Below are 19745 nucleotides of genomic sequence, written 5' to 3'. Positions count from 1 at the left end.
ATTTTCCCCAACCTTTATAGCCATCTTTCCTAACTAGTCCCAACATGAGACTTTATAAACTGAGAGGCTCAGTCAATAATCCACTGCAAAGAATTCTACTTTGCCATTCTCAGAAGCTGATTCAACATTACTCAGAAGTAATCATCTCTCAGATTACTCATATTACCATGAAGGCTTTTCAGTGACAGGAAAAAAACAAAAAAAAATGCTTTAATCTTCCTTCCGTGTTCCATGCCCTAACTCTCCAATAGCTACCAAAATAGCTCTGCTTATATGTCTTTTATACATCAAAGGTCCATGGAAACTTTTGACCAGATAAAGAACATTGCTTAAGAATACTGTATAATAATGAAAACCATATGATAAAATACATGATCTTGTGCACAAATTATTTTTGAGTTCTACAAACAAGTTTTATACAGAACTATTATATCTCAGTCCTCTTAGCATCAATTTCGTTTGGGACTACTATCTTCTCTACTTGTGATATTGAGGCCATCAGTTGGTAACTCCATCTTGCTTCTCAGTTGATTGTTTGATCCAAACAATCTTATCATACACAGGCTTGATATAGCTGCAAAAAAAATAAAGGAAGAAAGAAAGAAAGAAAGAAAGAAAGAAAGAAAGAAAGAAAGAAAGAAAGAAAGAAAGAAAGAAAGAAAGAGAGAGAAAGAGAGAAAGAAAGAAAGAAAGAAAGAAAGAAAGAAAGAAAGAAAGAAAGAAAGAAAGAAAGAAAGAAAGAAAGAAAGAGAGAGAGAGAGAGAAAGAAAGAGAGAGAGAAAGAGAGAAAGAAAGAAAGAAAGAAAGAAAGAAAGAAAGAAAGAAAGAAAGAAAGAAAGAAAGAAAGAAAGAAAGAAAGAAAGAAAGAAGAGAGAGAGAGAGAGAGAGGGAGGGAGGGAGGGAGGGAGGGAGGGAGGAAGGAAAAAAGGGAGAAAGGAAGAAAAAGAGGGAGAGGAGGTAGGGAGGGAGGGTGAAAGGCAGCCTACAGTGATTTTAAAATTCAGTAAAGAGTAGAGATGATTTGTTTTTTGAGTCTTTGGGTCATACTTGGCAGTGCTCAGGGATTACTACTTGCTCTGCACTCAGGAATCAATCCTGGTGGTGCTTAGGAGACTGACCAGATGGGATGCCAGGGATGGATCTCAGATTGGACATATGCAAGAGAAGTGCTCTCTTTCTGGCCCCTAGAGGTGACCTTATCTACCATGTAGAGAGATCCTGTCCGGGAATTATGTCAGTAAGTGTCAAGCAACAAGTTGAAATAATATCATATTGATTCCTTAATTGTCATGCCTCAAAATAGTAACTTAGGCTTCTTGGTTCCAGAGGTCACAAAATTCCCTTTTTGGCCTTTGCTACTTTGAAAATATGCTATCGCTTGGAAAAGAAGAATGCTAAAAAATTATGATATTAGATGATTCAGGCTTAATAGGCTTACTCACTTCTATAAAATCTTGTATATATTTCTAGGGACTCTCTTTTTATAGAGATAGTTGAAAATCATCCAACAGAAACAAGTATAAAAAGTCAAAAGAAATTATTAAAAATCTATATTTTGTCCCATCTACAGGTCTACACCTTTTTCAATGTTAATGGTCACCTATAAAGGATATTACAACATCTTCCCTGAAAATAATTTTATATTTTCAATTCATAATTTTGTAACACCAACTCAAGGGGCCCAAAAAGTTGAGCTCAGAAAAAAAAGTAATAGAAAAACCTAGCATCAAATGGATGAGGGAAATATTTGGATGAATAAAAATGATATCAGAAATCAGTAAAGCACTCATTTTTAACATCATCATCTCCTGGCAAAAAAAATTATAATAGTAATCCATTTCAATGGAAATAAAGTACTGTAATATTTATAGTCTGTGCCAGAGTTATAATGACTGCAGGGCCAAAAGTGAAGTGTCACAGCATGCTCCACATGTTTTTAACACGGTTTCTAAAGGCTCTGGAGGCTATTAAATTTAATGAACCCATCTGCTATGAAATAGAGGTCCCAACGTAATCAGTTTCCTCCATGCCATGTAATGCAGATGGCATTTTCTGTTCCACAACCCAGCAGGATGGTTTATGTTTTTCTTTACGTGTGTCTTTTTGTTCTGACGATTTGAACTTCTTTGATATGCAGTGGTGTCTTGGGAAAATACTGTAAATTTAGTTTCTAAGCACCAACAACTTCCTTATGATGCTTTCGACCCCCTGAGTAATTGCTTCTAGGCAGTAAGATGCTGTAGCTTAAAGCAATCACCCAAATGACTCTTAAATGGCCTAGGTGCCATTCCTAGATAGGAAACAGAAACAAATGTGCAATTTATCAAATGCAAAGCATTTTCTCCAAGTTGGACTTAGTGGGGGGTGAGGAGGAAGGAGACAAGTCCAATTTGCAAATGCAACTAAATTGGTTTGAAAGTTCCGACAAATTGCAAACTGAATTGCATTACCAGCAAGGGGAGGGGCTGGAGGGCTTGGTAATGAATTCTCATTATTTTAAATGGTCACATTCCCACTGTTTCTAAAAAGAATTCTTTGCTTCCCTTCTGTGTGTCACCAGGGTCTGTGCAAACTCCCCTGGAGGTTTGATCAGGGAAGCTGATGCTTCCTCAGTTTGAGGCAGGTTACCCTGCACAGTAAGTAGAGTAGCATTCACAAGTGGATTAAGACCCAACTAGAAAGTACAAGTAATTTGCTTACAAAATGGAATGCATGCAACTGTTAGTGATATTTTTTTCTTCTGCACCTAGGGGATAATGATTATGTACGACTTATATTCAGACGAGAAGGCCATGCATTTCAGAATTCTAGTGTTTGCAGTTTCATCAATTAATACATGCAGTCTTATTAGACTAAGCATAATTAATGTTGTTAACAGTAATCATTTATTTGGGCTTCACCAGGAAAGCAAATTGAATATAATAGACAGAAAGGATACAGAATATACAATCAGAATTGCAGTAGAGGGAAGGAGGATATTTCCCCAAAGGAAGGTCCTGTCAATTTTGATTCTCGATCTGACTTGGACAAATGCAATCCTTGACTCTAATACACAAAGAATCCAAATTCAACTTCTGTTCACAAACTCTCATTTTGATTTTGTCTAGACTCAGAACTTCACGAATCAATAAGCAATTAATAAAAAGGGAAGGCACTCTCTTTACAGGTCACTGTAAGCTATTACCTTAAGTATTAAATCAATTACATAATTATATTTGTTGTTACTGGATTGTTAGTCATACTGATGAGTCAAGAAACAGGAATTTATTTTGCTTTAACTACCCAAATATTAGGAGAAAAATACTTTTATGAACATATTAAGTAAACTGTGGGGTTCAACCAACAAAAATCTTACTTCCTTGGTATTTGGTAGAAATGACATATACAAACAGTGCTAAAAGTCTTCAAATTCTTAAAGGAATCGAAGCCACTTTTAGACCACAGTGTCACAAAGAGAACCAGGATCCTAGAAATGTCAATGGCATGAGGAGACCACTGTTATGACTTGTAATAGACTCTGTTACCCTCTGATTCTGTTGAGTGACAAGAAGCAGTAGCTGTAGTTTCTTCTGGTTTTATCTTTCCCCTTTAATAATACCCATGGTCAGAGGCTAAGGCAGTGAGAATAAATCTAAAACGCTCCCTCCCAGAAACTGGCCTCCACAAATACAAATCCCTTAGAATCCTCTTCCCAGAGTCTTATTATGATGGTGTATCACTTGCATGACTAGGCTGCTACCATTTGACTCTGACTTAATTAAGAGTGATTACCCTGGGTGAGCTTGATCTTAATCAAAGAAGCCTCAATCGGAAGACGAAGCATAAGAAAGATCTACTCTTCCTGGTCTGAAAGAAAGTCAACAGCATGATGTCAACCATCTATGGTGGCCATGCCACAAAAACTGTGGATTCAGGCAGCCAAGAACAGCCCCTCATATATTGGAAGCAAGTGAATGAGAACCTCTGTATCACAGTTACAAATGACCAAATCTTGCCAACAATGCGAATGAACTTTGGAAGAGACCCAGGGCTGCAGATGAGAATTTCAATAAGGTCAATGCCTAATAGGAGACTTGTATGACTTTCAGCTGAAGGTCCGGTTAACCTGTGCCCAGACTCTTGGAACCATGATATAACAAATTGTTGTTGTTTTAAGTCACTGTGATTGTTACAACACAATAGAAAATGAACAGAGCTGTCCCAGTGAAGCTGATCCCATACCACAAGAATATTGTTGCTTCTAGCTGAGAATCATTCCCTTTCACAGAGCACACAGAGCTCCTGAAAACAACTAAGAAGCAGCAAGACAGGTGGCAGACTAACCCAGCCATCAGACCCAACTACCAACCTTAGATAAAACAAAGAAACTGAAGTTTCCATGTTCTCAAACTGCAGGCAAGACTTTTTCCTCTTTCTCTGGTATAATTGTTTTACCCATTAATTTTTTTTAGTATTATTTTGTATTTATTTCACTACTAGTTATATAGTATATTTTTATTATGTATGTTGTCTGTACATTTTTAATGAGAATTTTTTAAAAATTCTGTTTATAAATCTTATATATTCTGTTTATAAATCTTAAATATAAGACAGCACCTTTCTTTTTATTTATTTACTTTTTAAATAAATTTTTATTATATCACCATGTGGAAAGATACACAGTTTTCAGGTTTATGTCTCAGTTATACAATATTCAAACACCATCCCTTCACCAGTGCCCATATTCCACCATCAGAATCCCCTGTATACCCCCTGCCCTCCACCCCCCACTGTATAACTGATGAATTTCACTTCATTTACTCTTTACCTTGATTATGTTCCATATTGCAAAACAAAACTCACTATTGTTGTTGAAGTTTCCCCCCAAGAAAGACAGCCTTACTAAGGAAGCATTTGATAATTGGTTTTCCATTAAAAGATTGTATGTTTTCAGTTTTTAGAAAAGGTCGCGCGGCCGCTAGTGCGGCTGCGCGGTTCGGATGTGTTCCAGTCCCGCAACCCGGAGCCGTGTTAGTTGCTGCTCAGTGTCACTAGGGCTCCATTCGGAGAAGGCGTCCCAGCTGTACCTCCTCCGTCTGGATCCCTGGTGTTGTTGGCCCGGATTCCGGTCCGGAGCATTTCTCCGGCCGCGTTGCTCCTACCCATTATTTTTTTTTATTTTTACTGAAGCACCATGTCATTCAGAGTTGAGTTTCAGACATACAATTTTTGAACACCAATCCCATCACCAGTGTCAACTTCCCTCTGCCAATGTCCCCAGTTTTCCTCCCATCCCCCAGCCTGCCTCCTTGACAGGCACAATTAAAAAATTTTGTTGTTATAAGTTGAGCTTCAGTTTGCTGCTTCTGTGGTTCATATATACAGATATAACACATATCAACCAGTGTGTCCAAGGCCCCTGTCCCCTACCTTTGTTAAAATGTCAGTCTTTTTTACGTGCCATTTTTGACACATTGACAGCTTTCAGCAACTTCCTTTAGACTCTAAAGTTTAAGAGTGCTTCCAAGGCATTCATTTACACATTCATAAATGCACAACTTAATTTTTTCAAACTCAATTCATCATTCTAAATATTTGAGGAATTGTTACAGTTATAATGAAGGCCTTGCACACAGCCGACCTGGGTTTGATTCCTCTATCCTTCTCGGAGAGCCCAGCAAGCTACTGAGAGTATCTTGCCCTTATGGCAAAGTTTGGCAAGCTACCCATGGCTTATTCAATATGCCAAAAACAGTAACAAAAAGTCTCACAATGGAGACGTTACTGGTGCCCGCTCAAGCAAATTGATGAGCAACAGGGTGACAGTGATACAGCGGTATAGTGATAATGAAGGGGTCATTGGTTGCTTTGGGAAGTTCAAGGAAGAGAATTCTAGCAGAGAGACAGCTGGATCAATACTCTTGCACCAGCATGGTCCTAAAGGCTAAATGGCCAGTGTTCTGTGGGTAAAAAGCACGAATTGTTCCAGAGCAAAGATAATGATTTTGTATCAGTTAAACTGGAAGTTGACAAAGTAGGTTCCTACGATTTCCCTATTCTTGGGCAAATATCCAGCTCTTACCTTAATAAGGCTGGGGTATGGGCTCACCTAGCAGAAATAGCACAACTTTAGTATTCCTTGGGCATGTGGATCCAGGCACTAAACCCAATATTAGTTCTCAGCCTACAACATGGAATTACATGCAAAGTGAATTCCAACATATTCAAGTGGATCTCTAGTCAATCAGTTCTTCTAAGTTAATCAGTCTTCTTAATCAAACATTAACTGTAAAATTCTATTATCAAAATTTTATAAGCCATAGTTAGCACAGAGTTCCTCCTTTGATTAAAAAGGACTAATCTAGTTGATCAGTCCTCCTTAATCAGACATGAAGTATCAATTCCTTTATCAAAACTGTATATGTCATAGTTAGCACAGAGGTCAAAGAAAGATCATTTTTTAACATACAGTCAAGTGGTTTTCAGTTCACAATGGCTTTCCTGGCGTGGAGAAATGATGATTGGAAGTATTTGGTGCATTTTCACCCATACATACTCCTTAAAAGTAGGTTATCTCCCCACTCCCACCCCCACAGATTATTAGCACTTTCAAATGAGGAAAACAACAAGCAAAAAATTAAGTAATTTGCTTAGGGACACAGAGTAGTATAGAGGTGATGTGTCAATCAAACTAATCCTCTAACTCTAAATTCCATGTCCTTAGCTAGTGAACTAAAGTAGATAATAAATATGTCATAATATCAAAAAAAAGTTTCCTATCTTCCAGCTATTCCAGGATGTTAAATTAATTTAAATGGAGTCGTGAGTCCCAGTGCCAAGTGCTCCTGAGTTTGGCCTCCCTCTAACTAAAAGCTGGGACATGTTAGGGCCATACTGGGTGGGGACTGTCCCAAATGTGGCAGGACAGTCAAGAACTCACAATTGTTAACGCTCCACCCCTTCATCTTCTGGGTGGTTTCAAAGTTGGTGGGCTCCTCTTGGAATGTAGACTCTGCAGATGAGTTCAGCATGTGAATCCTATTTTGACCTCCTATATATGACAGGAGGCTTTTGTCCTTGCCCTAGCAGAGCTGTCCAGACCCAGATGAGGAGTTTGAAGAGATTGTTGTTGGCTGGCCAGAGAGGAGCAGCAGCTGCTTCTCCTCCCCCAACAGGCGTACAAGAAAAAGGGAACTGTAACCCCCAGAATCACTGCAGCCCAATAGGTTTCTCAACAACACCAAGATAAAAAGGAGCACTCAAAACATTGTCCGAAGGGGTCAATTTATCAAGGCTGGTTGCAAGGATGCAACAGAAGCTTGGAAAGCACAGAGCCAAGCCAGGCTGAGCTATCAGCTCAAAAACAAGCACATTATGAGGTTCAGTTGTACAGACCTCAAAGGGTTCTTGAAGAGGTGGAATAAATGAGCCCTGTCATCTTGGCATATCATTGACATGCATAAGTGGCAATAATGAGTCACTTAAAGCATTATTTTATTTTAAAGCAAGTAAAGATGATTGTAGCGCAGAATGCAAATTTCATGTAAATGTTTAAAATAAAGGACAAAACTTCAAAGACATTCCCTGTGCAATGGCATACCCAGAGTTGTTCCCAGACCTTCGATGTTGCCGTGGCTGTCAAGAGTTCTTTAGTGGAAGTGTTTGCGTAGAAATCTCTTCTTCTGTTGTAACTACCCCCATCCATATGTCTATGTCTATGTAATTAGAAAATCTAAAACAATTGATTTAAGTGTTCAAATACTCTAAGGCAAAGATTATTTTAATACAAATGCATTAACACATTGCATTAATAGGTTTATTACAAATCTGGCTCTCATCTGAAGGTTATGCCACCCTAGAATACTCCATCATCGCAATGTGTCCTCCCCTGCTTTTTACTGGTGACATTAATTTTTATGACTTGATTGAGATCTGGTCTCATTCCTGCCATTACAGATACTTTCCTTCTCAACCCCTAACTACTCAAAAACATTTTGAAAATGCAATTTGTGACCATGTAAATATTCATACCTACTCATCATCAAAATTGACCCCTAGGTTTAGTATCTATCAATGCTTTGGCTCTATCCAGTCTTTACTGCAAAGATAGTAAGTGGTGGCTACTGCACTCCATCAGACTATCAATCTTCCATTAAACATTTCTACCTATTTAGTGATTTAGTGATCTTTTAAACTTGCTTATTTATATTTACTTATCCATTTGCTATCAGTAAGGACAGGTATGTTTCTGGTTTCTTCATCTCTTTGATTCTTTTTAATTTTTTTCCAGCTTATCCCAGAGTTTAGTGATGAGCATCCCTTTAGTTTGATTCCTGGGTATTTTTCATATGACTTCATTAATATTTTTATAATTATTCTATATGCCAAAAACAGTAACAACAAGTCTCACAATGGAGACGTTACTGGTGCCCCTCGAGCAGATTGATGAGCAATGAAATGACAGTGACAGTGACAGTGAATTTTCTTAGATTCTGACAAAAAATATTTCAGCTTTTCCTTGTAAGTGCGATGTGTGTGCGTGCGTGTGTGTGTGTGTGTGTGTGTGTGTGTGTGTGTGTGTGTGTGTAAAATGGCTGGTGGTCAGGAGAGATGAAGAGAACCTTCTTTTCCATGCCCTAGAATTGGAAATTTCTCCAAAGAATCCTTTTCCATCCCAGTGAGGCTGTGGCTCTCAGAAATGAGGACCTGAATTCTACATGTGCTCATTGCTCTTGGGCTTCCACTCCTTCGAGGTCCTTTCAGTGGACAGAACTGAGGTGTCACTCTGATATCTGCCTGCCTGCCATCTAGTTGGCCCCATAGGTATCTGTCACATTCCTCCTTTTTTACACATTTACTGAATCTTACCATATATTCACAAAACAGATCCAAAATTCCTCTACCACAACCCACATATGACTCCAAAAGAGTTTAAATTTTACTTATAATTCTCCTTTATCTCTAGACTAAAAGTCATCTAAGTGTTGTGTTAAAAATTTAATGGTCTGTTAACTAATATGATCAAAGTGTTATTTCTTCTCCTCTCTTTTTCTAGATTTGAGGTGCAGCTAGCTTTATGTGGTTCTGTTTGCATTTACTATAGCTTTACCCTTTCTTAATTCTATTTTAGTCTTCAATACATGCACTGTTATGTCATCCCGTTGTTCATCAAATTGCTCGAGAGGGCATCAGTAATTATGTCTCCATTGTGAGACTTGTTGTTACTGTTTTTGGCATATTGAATACACCACGGGTAGCTTCTTCAATACAATAGAACACTAATATGCTTTTTTAAAAGTCAAACCACTTATAGGTATAACTAAGTAATGTTTTCTTCCTTCCACTTTCCCTGTTCCTCTATACCCCTTCATACTCCTTATAGGTAACTAATTCTATTTGGATCTATTCTTTTTGCTATGAATATTGTAAAATCATGCAAATATCTTCTGATTTCCTCTTACATCTTACATGGGTGTTCATTTATTTACATTCTTACATTTTACTGCTGATTTTATTTAGCAGTGTAACCTGAAAATCATTCTAAGAGAAAATACCTTTATTCTTGCTTTTGGCATTAAACCTCCTTTTTATGTGTTTATCATGGCTTATCCAATTGATCTCTTATGTGTGGATGCTTAGGTAATTGCCAATATTTTGAAATTACAGTGCTCTCCCTCATCTTGGTTTCACTTTCTATGGTTTCAGTTACCTGCAGTAAACATCAGTCCAAAAATACTATATATAAGATGCTTTGAGAGAGCAAGAGACCACATTTATACAGTTTTATTATTGCATATTAAATGTTACCACTAAGCTCTCTATACATAATATTGTATCTTATTAACTTATAAACTAAATTTAATCATTCGTATTTTGTGTGTGTGCAGGGAAATTTGTATATATAGGGTTTGGTATATATTAATTATCAGACTCAGGAATCCACTGGGGGATCTTGAAATGCATTCCTGTGGGTAAGGTGGAGACGCTGTATAAGAAATTCTGCAAGAAGAAAACTTTTAAACTGTTGGAGGTTCATTGGTAGGTCTAATTCCTGAAGTGGGATTTTGAGTTGAAAAGGTTCAGACAATTTCCCTTCCAGGAGTGCCAATTCTTCATTCCCACAAGCTCACCAGCAGATGTGCAGGTAATCATTTAATTTTTACCACATCAATGAGAGATGAGAAATGATATCTCATATAGTTTAATTTGTTTTTTCTTACTGTGAGTGAAGCTGTCCATCTTTCATATACTTAAAAGTCATTTTCACTATTTTAAATTTTATATTCTCTTTTGCTCATTGTTTATTGGAATACTATGGGTTCCTCTAAGTTTTTTTTAAATTTTTCTAATTTTATTGAATCACCATGAGATAGTTACAAGCTTTCATGGGTTACAATCTCACAATGATCAAATACCCATCCCTCCACCAGTACACATTCCCCACCACCAATATCTCGGGTATACCCCCCCTTTCCCACCCTCCCTCTGCCTCTAAGGCAGACAATATTCCGCATACTCTTTCTCTACTTTTGGGCATTATAGCTTGCAACACAGACACTGAGAGGTTATCATGTTTGGTCCACTATCTACTTTCGGCATGCATCTCCCATCCCAAGTGGTTCCTCCAGCCATCATTTTCTTAGTGATCCCTTCTCTATTCCATCTGCCTTCTCCCCTCCACTCATGAAACAGTCTTCCAACTATGGGGCAATCCCCCTGGCCCTTGTATCTACTGTCCTTGGGTGTCAGCCTCATGTGATGCTACCCTACACTCCACAAATGAGTGCAGTCCCTCTATGTCTGTCCCTCTCTTTCTGACTCATTTCACTTAGCATGATACTCTCCATGCTTATCCATGTATAAGCAAATTTCATGACTTCATCTCTCCTAACAGCTGCATAGTATTCCATTGAGTAGATGTACCAAAGTTTCTTTAACCAGTCATCTGTTTTAGGGCACTCGGGTTGTTTCCATATTTTGGCTATTGTGAAACAGTGCTGCAATGAATATATAGGCATAGATATCATTTCTACTGTGATCTTTTGCATCCTCGGGATATATTCCCAGAAGTGGTATTTCGGGGTCATATGGAAGCTCAATTTCTAGTTTTTAAAAGCCCTTAGTCATTTTCTTTGTATGTGTCATCCACTCACTCATCATCAATGTACAACTATGTATCTGTCTACCTATCAAATATATTCTCCTATTTTACAATTTGCCTTTTTTTACATTGGGGTTCTGACCTACAAAAATTGTTTTTATTTTGTCAAATTTATTCCTCTTTCCTTTTTTCTTTTCCAAGGTTATTAATAACTGTGGAATACAAAGCTATTCATAGTTGAGTTTTTGACATATATATCCTGCCACCTGTGTCAATTTCCCTCCACCCGTGTTCCCAGGTTCCCTCTCCGAGTCCCCACCCCAGCCCCAGCCTGCCATCTTGAGAGGCACCTTTAAAAATTGGTTATTAAAGTTTGGGTCTCTTGATTTCAGTGTTATTGACTCTGTGGTTTGGATATTTAGCTCTATCATTCCTTAACACCACCAATGTACCTGGGTTCCTTTGACCCCTGCCCCCGACACTTCAATTCTATCTCTTATGCGCTTCTGATTCATTCTCTTTCCTTCCTTCTCTCCCTATACCTTAGGGCCATGAGTGATCTAGGCATCCCCCCTTTAAACCACTGCATTTCTTTACCCAGCTACTTTAAATAGCACATATAAGTGACACCATCCTGTGTTTGTCCTTCTTCTGGCTTACTTCATTTAACATGTTATCTTTCAGTTCCATCCATGTTGCAGCAAATTACATGATTTAATGATTCTTTACATCTGCATAATCACTTTCCTTTTTATTGCATCTAAAATTTTAGAGCTGTTGCTCAATAGCTTTGTCCCACCTGACATTCACTTGGGTTTTGTTCTAGTGCCTGGAATGTTTAACATTCAACAGCTTAAATCTCTAATCCTCCTGTTCTTCTTTACTGAGTATGGTGTAAAGAATAAAACTAATTTTATCTTTTTCCAAATTACTGGCTAGTTTTCTCAAAGGATTTTATCACAAAGTCCACCCTAGCCCCATGCACCTGAGGTCTCCCTTTCATACACTGAACCTCTAGATGTAGTTGGTTCTTTTTTTGACTTCCTTTGCTTGGCCCCTTTTAGTCTATTAATTTTGTCTATCCAGGTGCTGGGAACATAATTTCTTAAGTATAGAGTCTGCTTTATATATTTTTTTAAAATTTGGTGAAGCAAATTAAATGACTGATCAAGCTGGGTGTCCAGGATTTGTACACAAAACCACTATGTGAACTTGATCAGTGAGCCACATTCCTTCTCATCATGCTGCCTTTTCTGCCCCCCTCAACCACAGGCAAGAAGAAGAGATGGAACCAGCACTGTTGCTGCTATTGTTGGTGTTGTTAGAAGAGTGCCAACACAAATGGGGACAGCTGAGTAATTTAGTTTTCATGATTCTAAACCAAAGTAGGACTAAACTTTGAAAATGTTACAGACCCAGGTCTCCCTGGCAACCAGCAAGATTTTCTTTTGAGCTGAATACCATTTTTATTCAGGGTAATTTCTCCTGGAGAAGGGGCGCCCCTTCTTGACCAATTCCTATTTTCAGGGTCCCACCGTATTCTTTAAGGATGGGGTGGGACAGGAGGCCACAGTTCTCCCCAGATGGGTTCCCAGAGGCTGTTCTTGCCCTGTATGTGCCTGCAGCTGCCAAGAAAGCCTCAGGACTGGAGGAGTCCAGGGAGAGAAAGGCTGGCCCCGAGCAGCCATTGAGATCACTCCAGAGGACAGCTGTGTCTGGGTTACAGTGATTAATGTGATGTTAATCCCAACAAAAACGATGGGAGAGAGGCCCTGTGAGAACATTTACAATCAATAAATGAAAAACACCGGTCCCATCAGACTCATTATCTCTATGAAAAATCACCCTGAAATTACACAAGAAGCCCAGCCATTGAGCCATTACTTGATTGGCAAAGCTCCTCCTTTTGAGCTAACTTCATGACCAGAGTTGAATTGCGAAGGGGTCCTGGGCCAGCACTCCAACAGCGGTACAGTGCTTAGACCGCCTCCAAGGATGCAGTCTCCCTTTTCACAGGAGACAATGCAGTATGGCGCTGGCTGCGACTCATTGTTAATGCTGAGCATTGCCTCCCTGCTCCAAGGTGAGACCTAGTGATCCATCACCAGGACTGAACTTTCCCAAATGGCGGGACTGAATGTATGTCTTTAATTGTTTCTACACTAGCAGAATTTGTACATATATGGAAAGGGAAAAATACAAGAAATAAGAAACAAAAGAAGACCCAAGTAAAATAGTGAGTTTTCTATGTTGACTAAACAGACACCTTTCTAGACCACTGGTTCCATTCTCTGATACCCATTTTTTTTACCAACCATACTTGCCAAGGCAACCCTGGCAAAGTAGACAATAAAGGAAAACATGGCCAAATTTACCTTCATTAAAGAAGAACGATACGAATGCTTGGAATAGGAATCAACACAAACCCTTAAACTACAGGATGTGAGGTAGACACTCAGACCCCTCCAGGGGTCCTGAGAACTCACTGTGCTGTCGATGTAAGCTTCGGTCCACACCACATCATGCTCCTGGTCAATAACTTTGGGCCGGCTGAGCACATGGAGGTATTCCATGACATTTTCCTGCACATCAGCCAAGGTGGAGATCTGGGTGAAAAACCCTGCCAAAACCCAAGGGAGAACCAAATTTAATAACAGACAGGACAGCATACAACAGGGGCGCAGGATTAGGCCAGGTCTTTTGGCATCTAACTAATTTTTCTTTTGTATCTTTTTTTAAACATTAGTTCTCCTGAGTACCATCATTTGCTGCATGAATAATGCATCCATGTTAGAAAATGAAGACAAGAAAAATGAATAAAATTAAAATCAACCACCTCTCTGCAGAAACCCCTACTGAGCCTTTAAAAAAAAATACTAGAGGCCAGAGCAATAGTATAGCAAGTAAGACAATTATTTTACATCTACTCAGGTTCTATCCCAGACACCCCAAATGGTCCCCTGAGTCTCACCAGGAATGATTCCTGAGCACAGAGCCAGGAGTGAGCCTTGAGCATCATCAGGTGTGGCCCCAAATCCAAAAACAAAAGCAAAATAAAAAAACAAATGCCCTCCCAGACTTTTTTCTTTGCACTTATGTATATACACTCTAAGACAGAAATGTGATCTCTCTATCTCTGACATTCTGTAACCCCCTTTATTTCCACTGTAGCAAATTTATCTCTAAGGGCAAAACGATAAAATTTAAAATATTTGTATTTTAAATATAATATGAAATACTATTTTAATAAAACATTATTTTAATCTAATAGGAATTGAATATAATAGCCTTTCAAAATAAAGGTTTCCCATTTTTATAACAATAATAGTAACATTTATTTTTAAGAGCTTGCCAACTTATCACATAATTTGCCAAACTTGATGAGCTTTTCTCATTTATTCTTGGCAACATGATATAGTGGAAAGTTCTGTGTCCATGAAAGGTGACTAAGGCAGAATGATGACCTGCTTTTTTTCCCTTTCTCACAGGTACCTAGCAGCAAATTTAGAAATGAATCAAGGCTTGAATCTCTTAATCTATGCCTTTTTTCTTCTACAGATTTTGTTCTTTATTTGAGGTTGAACTTCTAGCAAATATCTTCATGTGATTACCAAACCTTCCTTTTGAATATGCTGGGCACATATGGGTTCTAAACCCATGGTTTTCACCTTTCTTTTGTTTTCTCACTAGCAAGTCAGCAGTTGAAAACCATTTTTAGTTAAGTGGCAATCCTTTTTTATTTATGCATAGGCAGAACATTTCTTTTTTTATTATTTTATTTTTTTATTTTAAATTAGTGAATCACCGTGAGGGTACAGTTACAGATTTATACATTTTTGTGCTCATGTTTCCCCCATACAAAGTTTGAGAACCCATCCCTTCACCAGTACCCATTCTCCACCACCAGTAAACCCAGCGTCCCTCCCACCCTCCCCAGTCCCGTCTCCCCCTACCCCACACTGCCACTGTGGCAGGGCATTCCCTTCTGTTCTCTCTCTCTGATTAGGTGTTGTGGTTTGCAATAAAGGTGTTGAGCGGCCATTGTGTTCAGTCTCTAGTCTACATTCGGCACGCGTCACCCCTCTCCCTGCATGACCTCCGACCACATTTTGCTTGGTGTTCCCTTCTCTGAGTTTAGGCAGGACATTTCTGCAGATATGCATCCACTAAAGTACTATTTGAAAACTACTGCTCTGAGGAAAATGTTCTAAACATGCATCATCCGAGGGCTGAGGACTCTCTGATTCCCAATTCAGGGTACTGCTATGTTCCTCTGAGCTTGGGTTCCATGTGCACTCCTGTGGGCTAGGAGTAACTGAGTGCAAGTATCAGTACCCAGCACACATCAGCCTTCTCTCCCCAGCCACTAAAACACACACACACACACACACACACACACACACACACACACACACACACACCCTGAGGGTGTAGGATAACATAGACTCAGGTAGTTTGGGTTTATTGGGTTACTCCCGTTACAGTGCTCCTATTCCTCTTTGTTTATTTGTAGCTTCTTTCTCAGTGTTCTGTTGACTTGTAAATAATGTTTTTCTCTTCTCCTTGAGTCCTTTGCATAGTTTATTCATAGCAAGTCCTTTTTGTATGGACACAGGAAGATTTAACAAATGTTATGCTTTTGTAACCTGGGAGTCATTTGACTCTACATGATATTTTCCTCCAGGGCATCTTTTCTCTTGACCTAAGCCTCAGCTGCCCTTACTTCCTAGCACCCCCAAAGCACGGTCCCAACGTGGGACAAGAAGGACCCAGGGCAAGCGGTGAGTTGTGTGCTACCCTGGCATCGAGATGGGCCTGGCCAAAGTGCCTAATGCTTAACTATAAGTTAAGAGCTTGATCATGGACAAATGCTGTCATGATCCAAACAGTGATACTAGATTCGGACCCTGCTAGGGTGAGGAATGATTAATCTGGCCTGAGTGCTGTGGTCTGAGCCTGTGGCAAGATGTTGCCAGGAGAGCTGCCTTGCAAGCCTCAATGTATCCCTTGCTATGTCCATACAAAAATAACTAGTATTAAGATGTTAATAAGTTCCTGGACTAAGGAAAAGAAAAAAACCTTAAGAGTGAGGAAGGGCTTTGGAATGCACTGCCCTTGGGAAGGGCTTTCTTATGTTGATTTGGCTACCTGGCTGGGTGTAGCCTGGAGGGCAAGGTGGGAGAGACAAGTAGGAAGAGAGATGAGAGAAGCTAGAGAGAGGCGGCAGTAGATCCAGAGAGAGGCCGGAGCTGGGAGTGCGGGAGATGAGATAGATGAAAGATTGAATAAACGGTAACTAATCAGCAACCAGCTTGGTCCTCATTCTTCCTTCGCCTTTCCTTGACCACCGGCCGTCCCGATCCAGTCCACACACTGCGTTTCCAGGGCACCGAACGCGGGTGGTGAGACAGAGCGGCCCAGAGAGCCCGCGAGTGCACTCGCCCCTCGGCGAGCTTTAGTTTTTTGCATGAGGGTCCTTTCACTTGACATTTATTAAAGCTTTTCTTCATGCTTAGCAATGTCTTCATTGTTCAGGAATCAGGATGAGCACAACCTCTGCCCTCCTGAGTTCCGGACAGAATGAGTCAACAGAAAAAATATTTTTTTAAGTCCAATCAACATAATACTCAAGTACACAGCAGATGTGACCAATCACTCAGTTACTCCCGGGAAGGGTCAGTGCAGTTGAACTCTTGAAAGGTGAGGATCAATGAGTCTGAGGAAAGAGGTATGAAAGAGCATATCCACCAAAGCAGAAGAGTGCAAGGTTAGAAGAAGCCCACTTTTATGAACTTAAAATAGCTTTAAGTGACTGGCTGGAATAAAGAGCTCTGGAAGAGAGAACAGAAGCAAGGAGTTCTAATACTGAAGACCTTGAAAGGACCACAGGCATTATTAAAAAGGCCTTTTCATTTGGAAGATGCAATCTGATTCGGGTTTTTTTCCCCTTTGCCTCTGACCAAGGTCCCTTCCAGACAAGCGCATGCCAGCTTCTCTTGTCATCCAAATCAAAAGGGTACATGTGCCCCCAAAGTCAGATCCATCCCAATACTTAATACATATTTAAGTATTAAAAACTTCTTCATGTCTGGAACTAAGCTCTGGGTAAAGAAACAGCCCGTCTGTTGTCCAGGAAGGGCCGGGACCCTCCCAGGGCATTTACAAACAAAGGCCAGCTGGATTGAATTTTGTGTGCCAACCCCAAACCAGGTTGGAACCATGTGGCTTCTGGCTTCCTGATGACAGATTTCTATAGCACTAATTAACATGCATTGTCACTTTGACTTACCCCACCCTCCAGGGTCTATAGAGGCAGAGCTCTGCCTGACCCTAGGGAATCAAGGTCCCAAAGAAATAGGCCATGAGTGCTTACTCTAGGTTTTGGCTCTGGACAGACCTATGCACACTTAGTCAGTCCTAAAGAAACCAGGCACAAGGTAGGGAAGATCCATCTGGGACATTGCTCCTACAAATCTTCCAGGAGACCCTGTTGGAGATATGCTGGAAAAGGAATGTTTTTAAGAGTGGAAGGTTGAGCTGGTAGTTACCTTCTATGTGATCGCTGTGATCACTGTCATCCTATTGCTCATTGATTTGCTCGAGCGGGCACCAGTAATGTCTCCATTATGAGACTTGTTACTGTTTTTGGCATATCGAATATGCCATGGGGAGCTTGCCAGGCTCTGCCCGGCAGGCGGGATACTCTAGGTAGCTTGCCGGTCTCTCCGAGAGGGATGGAAGAATTGAACCCTGGTCAGCCACTTGCAAGGCAAACGCCCTACCTGCTGTGCTTTTGCTCTCACCTTCTATGTATGATACTGCAAATGACTGCTTAAATATTTCATATTTTTTTTTATAATATTAAGACTGGAGGTGAGAATTTGCTTTAGTCTTTTCAAATTCAGATCAAATAATTCATCTGAATTTGGGCTTTGAGGGAAGGATCTTTGACAGACAAACATGACACAGTGGACAAGCTAAGAAAGCTACTGCCATGGTGATAAGAGGAGAGAGTGCCATAGTTTTGGGCTGGCAGAGCATAGGTGAGCAGCTTATGGGCAAAACAGTTCCTATGCAAGGTGCCTATGTCAATTGTACAATCAAGAAAGCCTCTCTTAAAAAGTCTCTTGGCTGTCTGTATTTTCATTCTAACTCTTAAAACCAATAGTAAAAATCCTGGTTTGAATTTTTCAACTTAGGGCCAAGAGAAAAAAGGCAATGAACTAAAGGAGGAGGTGGGGGAAAATAGAACATTAGCATGGAGGGGAGTGGAGAAAAAACAATGACATATTTGGAAGGGGATTATGCTTAGAGATCATCCTCATTTGGCCTCGCTTATCATTGTCAAACTTCTGAAAACTTACAAATAGCTGGCTTCATTCCAGAGCTACAGACACATAGCCAACTGTATACCTGACACCTCCACAGGGATGACTCACAAAATCCTCAGACCGAACTTGTCCACAGCCAACTCCTGATTTTCCCTGCCAAACCCATCCCTCCCCTGCTGGGTCTTCCTCATCTCAGCAAATGGCGCCACTGTCCAATTAGGTCCCAAGCATAGAAATCATCCTCGATATCCATCATTTCCTCACCCCGCCCCAGAGCTAACCCACTGGCATGTTTTCCTGGCCCTGCCTCTAAAATATAGTTAAAACCACTTCCTCATTTCTACTGTTCCCATTCTATCCTAGCTCTTAGGGGGATAAGCTGTGGAATAACATCAAAATGAAAAGACTAAAGCAAATTCTCACCTCCAGTCTTAATATTATAAAAAAGCTTCTATTTAGTTAAAATAAAACTCACATTGTTTCCTGGACCCCCCAAGGCTCTCCCTGAATCACGTGTCTCTGCGAATGGCCTTTCTCTAACTCTCAGGCACCAGACTTGACAACCTATGAACCTTTGCACTGACAGTAAACTCTGCCTGGCACCAATGTTCCATGACTGGAACCTGAACTCATTGTTCAGCAATCTAAACCCATTTCTCTCACTTTGCTTTCAATTTCTTCAGATACCACTGCTGCTGAATTCTGACTTGCATGTCTGTCTACTTGGTTTTACTTGACTATTTGTTCCATGATATATGGCTGAGAGTTGATGCAAATTTCATGTGGAATGACAAGGGCACATGGGTCTATAGGAGTCCTCAGACATGAAAGGTGTGTCTTACCAGGATTTGCTTTAGTACTTGGGTATCACAATAGTCCTTTGTATCAGAAGGTAACAGAAATTCCTAACATAGTCATTTGGTCTGCATCTACTTGAGTTCAAGTTCACTTGATTCCCAAACATTTCACTCCTATCCACTGAAAGGCAGTGCTGAGAGAGGACAGGCATAGTGCCCAGATGGCACCGTGCCTTGAGAGAGCACCCCTAACGGGATATTTGTGTCTCTGGAGCAAGGAAATATTGAGATTGGGACAGAGACATAGATGACTTCTGTCTCCTGAGGCTCATAGCAAATTCTTAAGTATTTGCACCTAAAGTCTACTTAAAATTCAGAACACTGTTGTAATTTATATTTCAATAGAAAGAGAAGAAATGTAGGTATGTAAAAGGTAAGAAAATCTGAAATTATAAAAATAATATTAATAATGTACAAGCTTAATGTGAACTTGATCATCTAACCACAACTCATTAAAACTCAAAACCTTTCTGAAAG

The 19745-nt window shown here is 39.9% G+C and overlaps 1 protein-coding gene across 2 annotated transcripts in view; it reads right to left on the bottom strand.

Moving 5' to 3' along the window:
- CACNA2D3 (calcium voltage-gated channel auxiliary subunit alpha2delta 3) overlaps positions 1 to 19745 on the bottom strand; it is a 999345-nt gene that overhangs the window by 305114 nt on the left and 674486 nt on the right. For both annotated transcript variants that reach the window (XM_055135106.1, XM_055135105.1), the window contains exon 13: positions 13567 to 13700. In XM_055135106.1, coding sequence (XP_054991081.1) covers positions 13567 to 13700 — 134 coding nt within the window. The remainder of the gene's footprint in view (positions 1 to 13566; positions 13701 to 19745) is intronic.

The sequence above is a fragment of the Sorex araneus genome, chromosome 4 (genome assembly GCF_027595985.1).
Source record: "Sorex araneus isolate mSorAra2 chromosome 4, mSorAra2.pri, whole genome shotgun sequence".
Lineage (NCBI taxonomy): Eukaryota > Metazoa > Chordata > Mammalia > Eulipotyphla > Soricidae > Sorex > Sorex araneus.
This window is presented reverse-complemented; position numbering and strand designations above follow the sequence as displayed.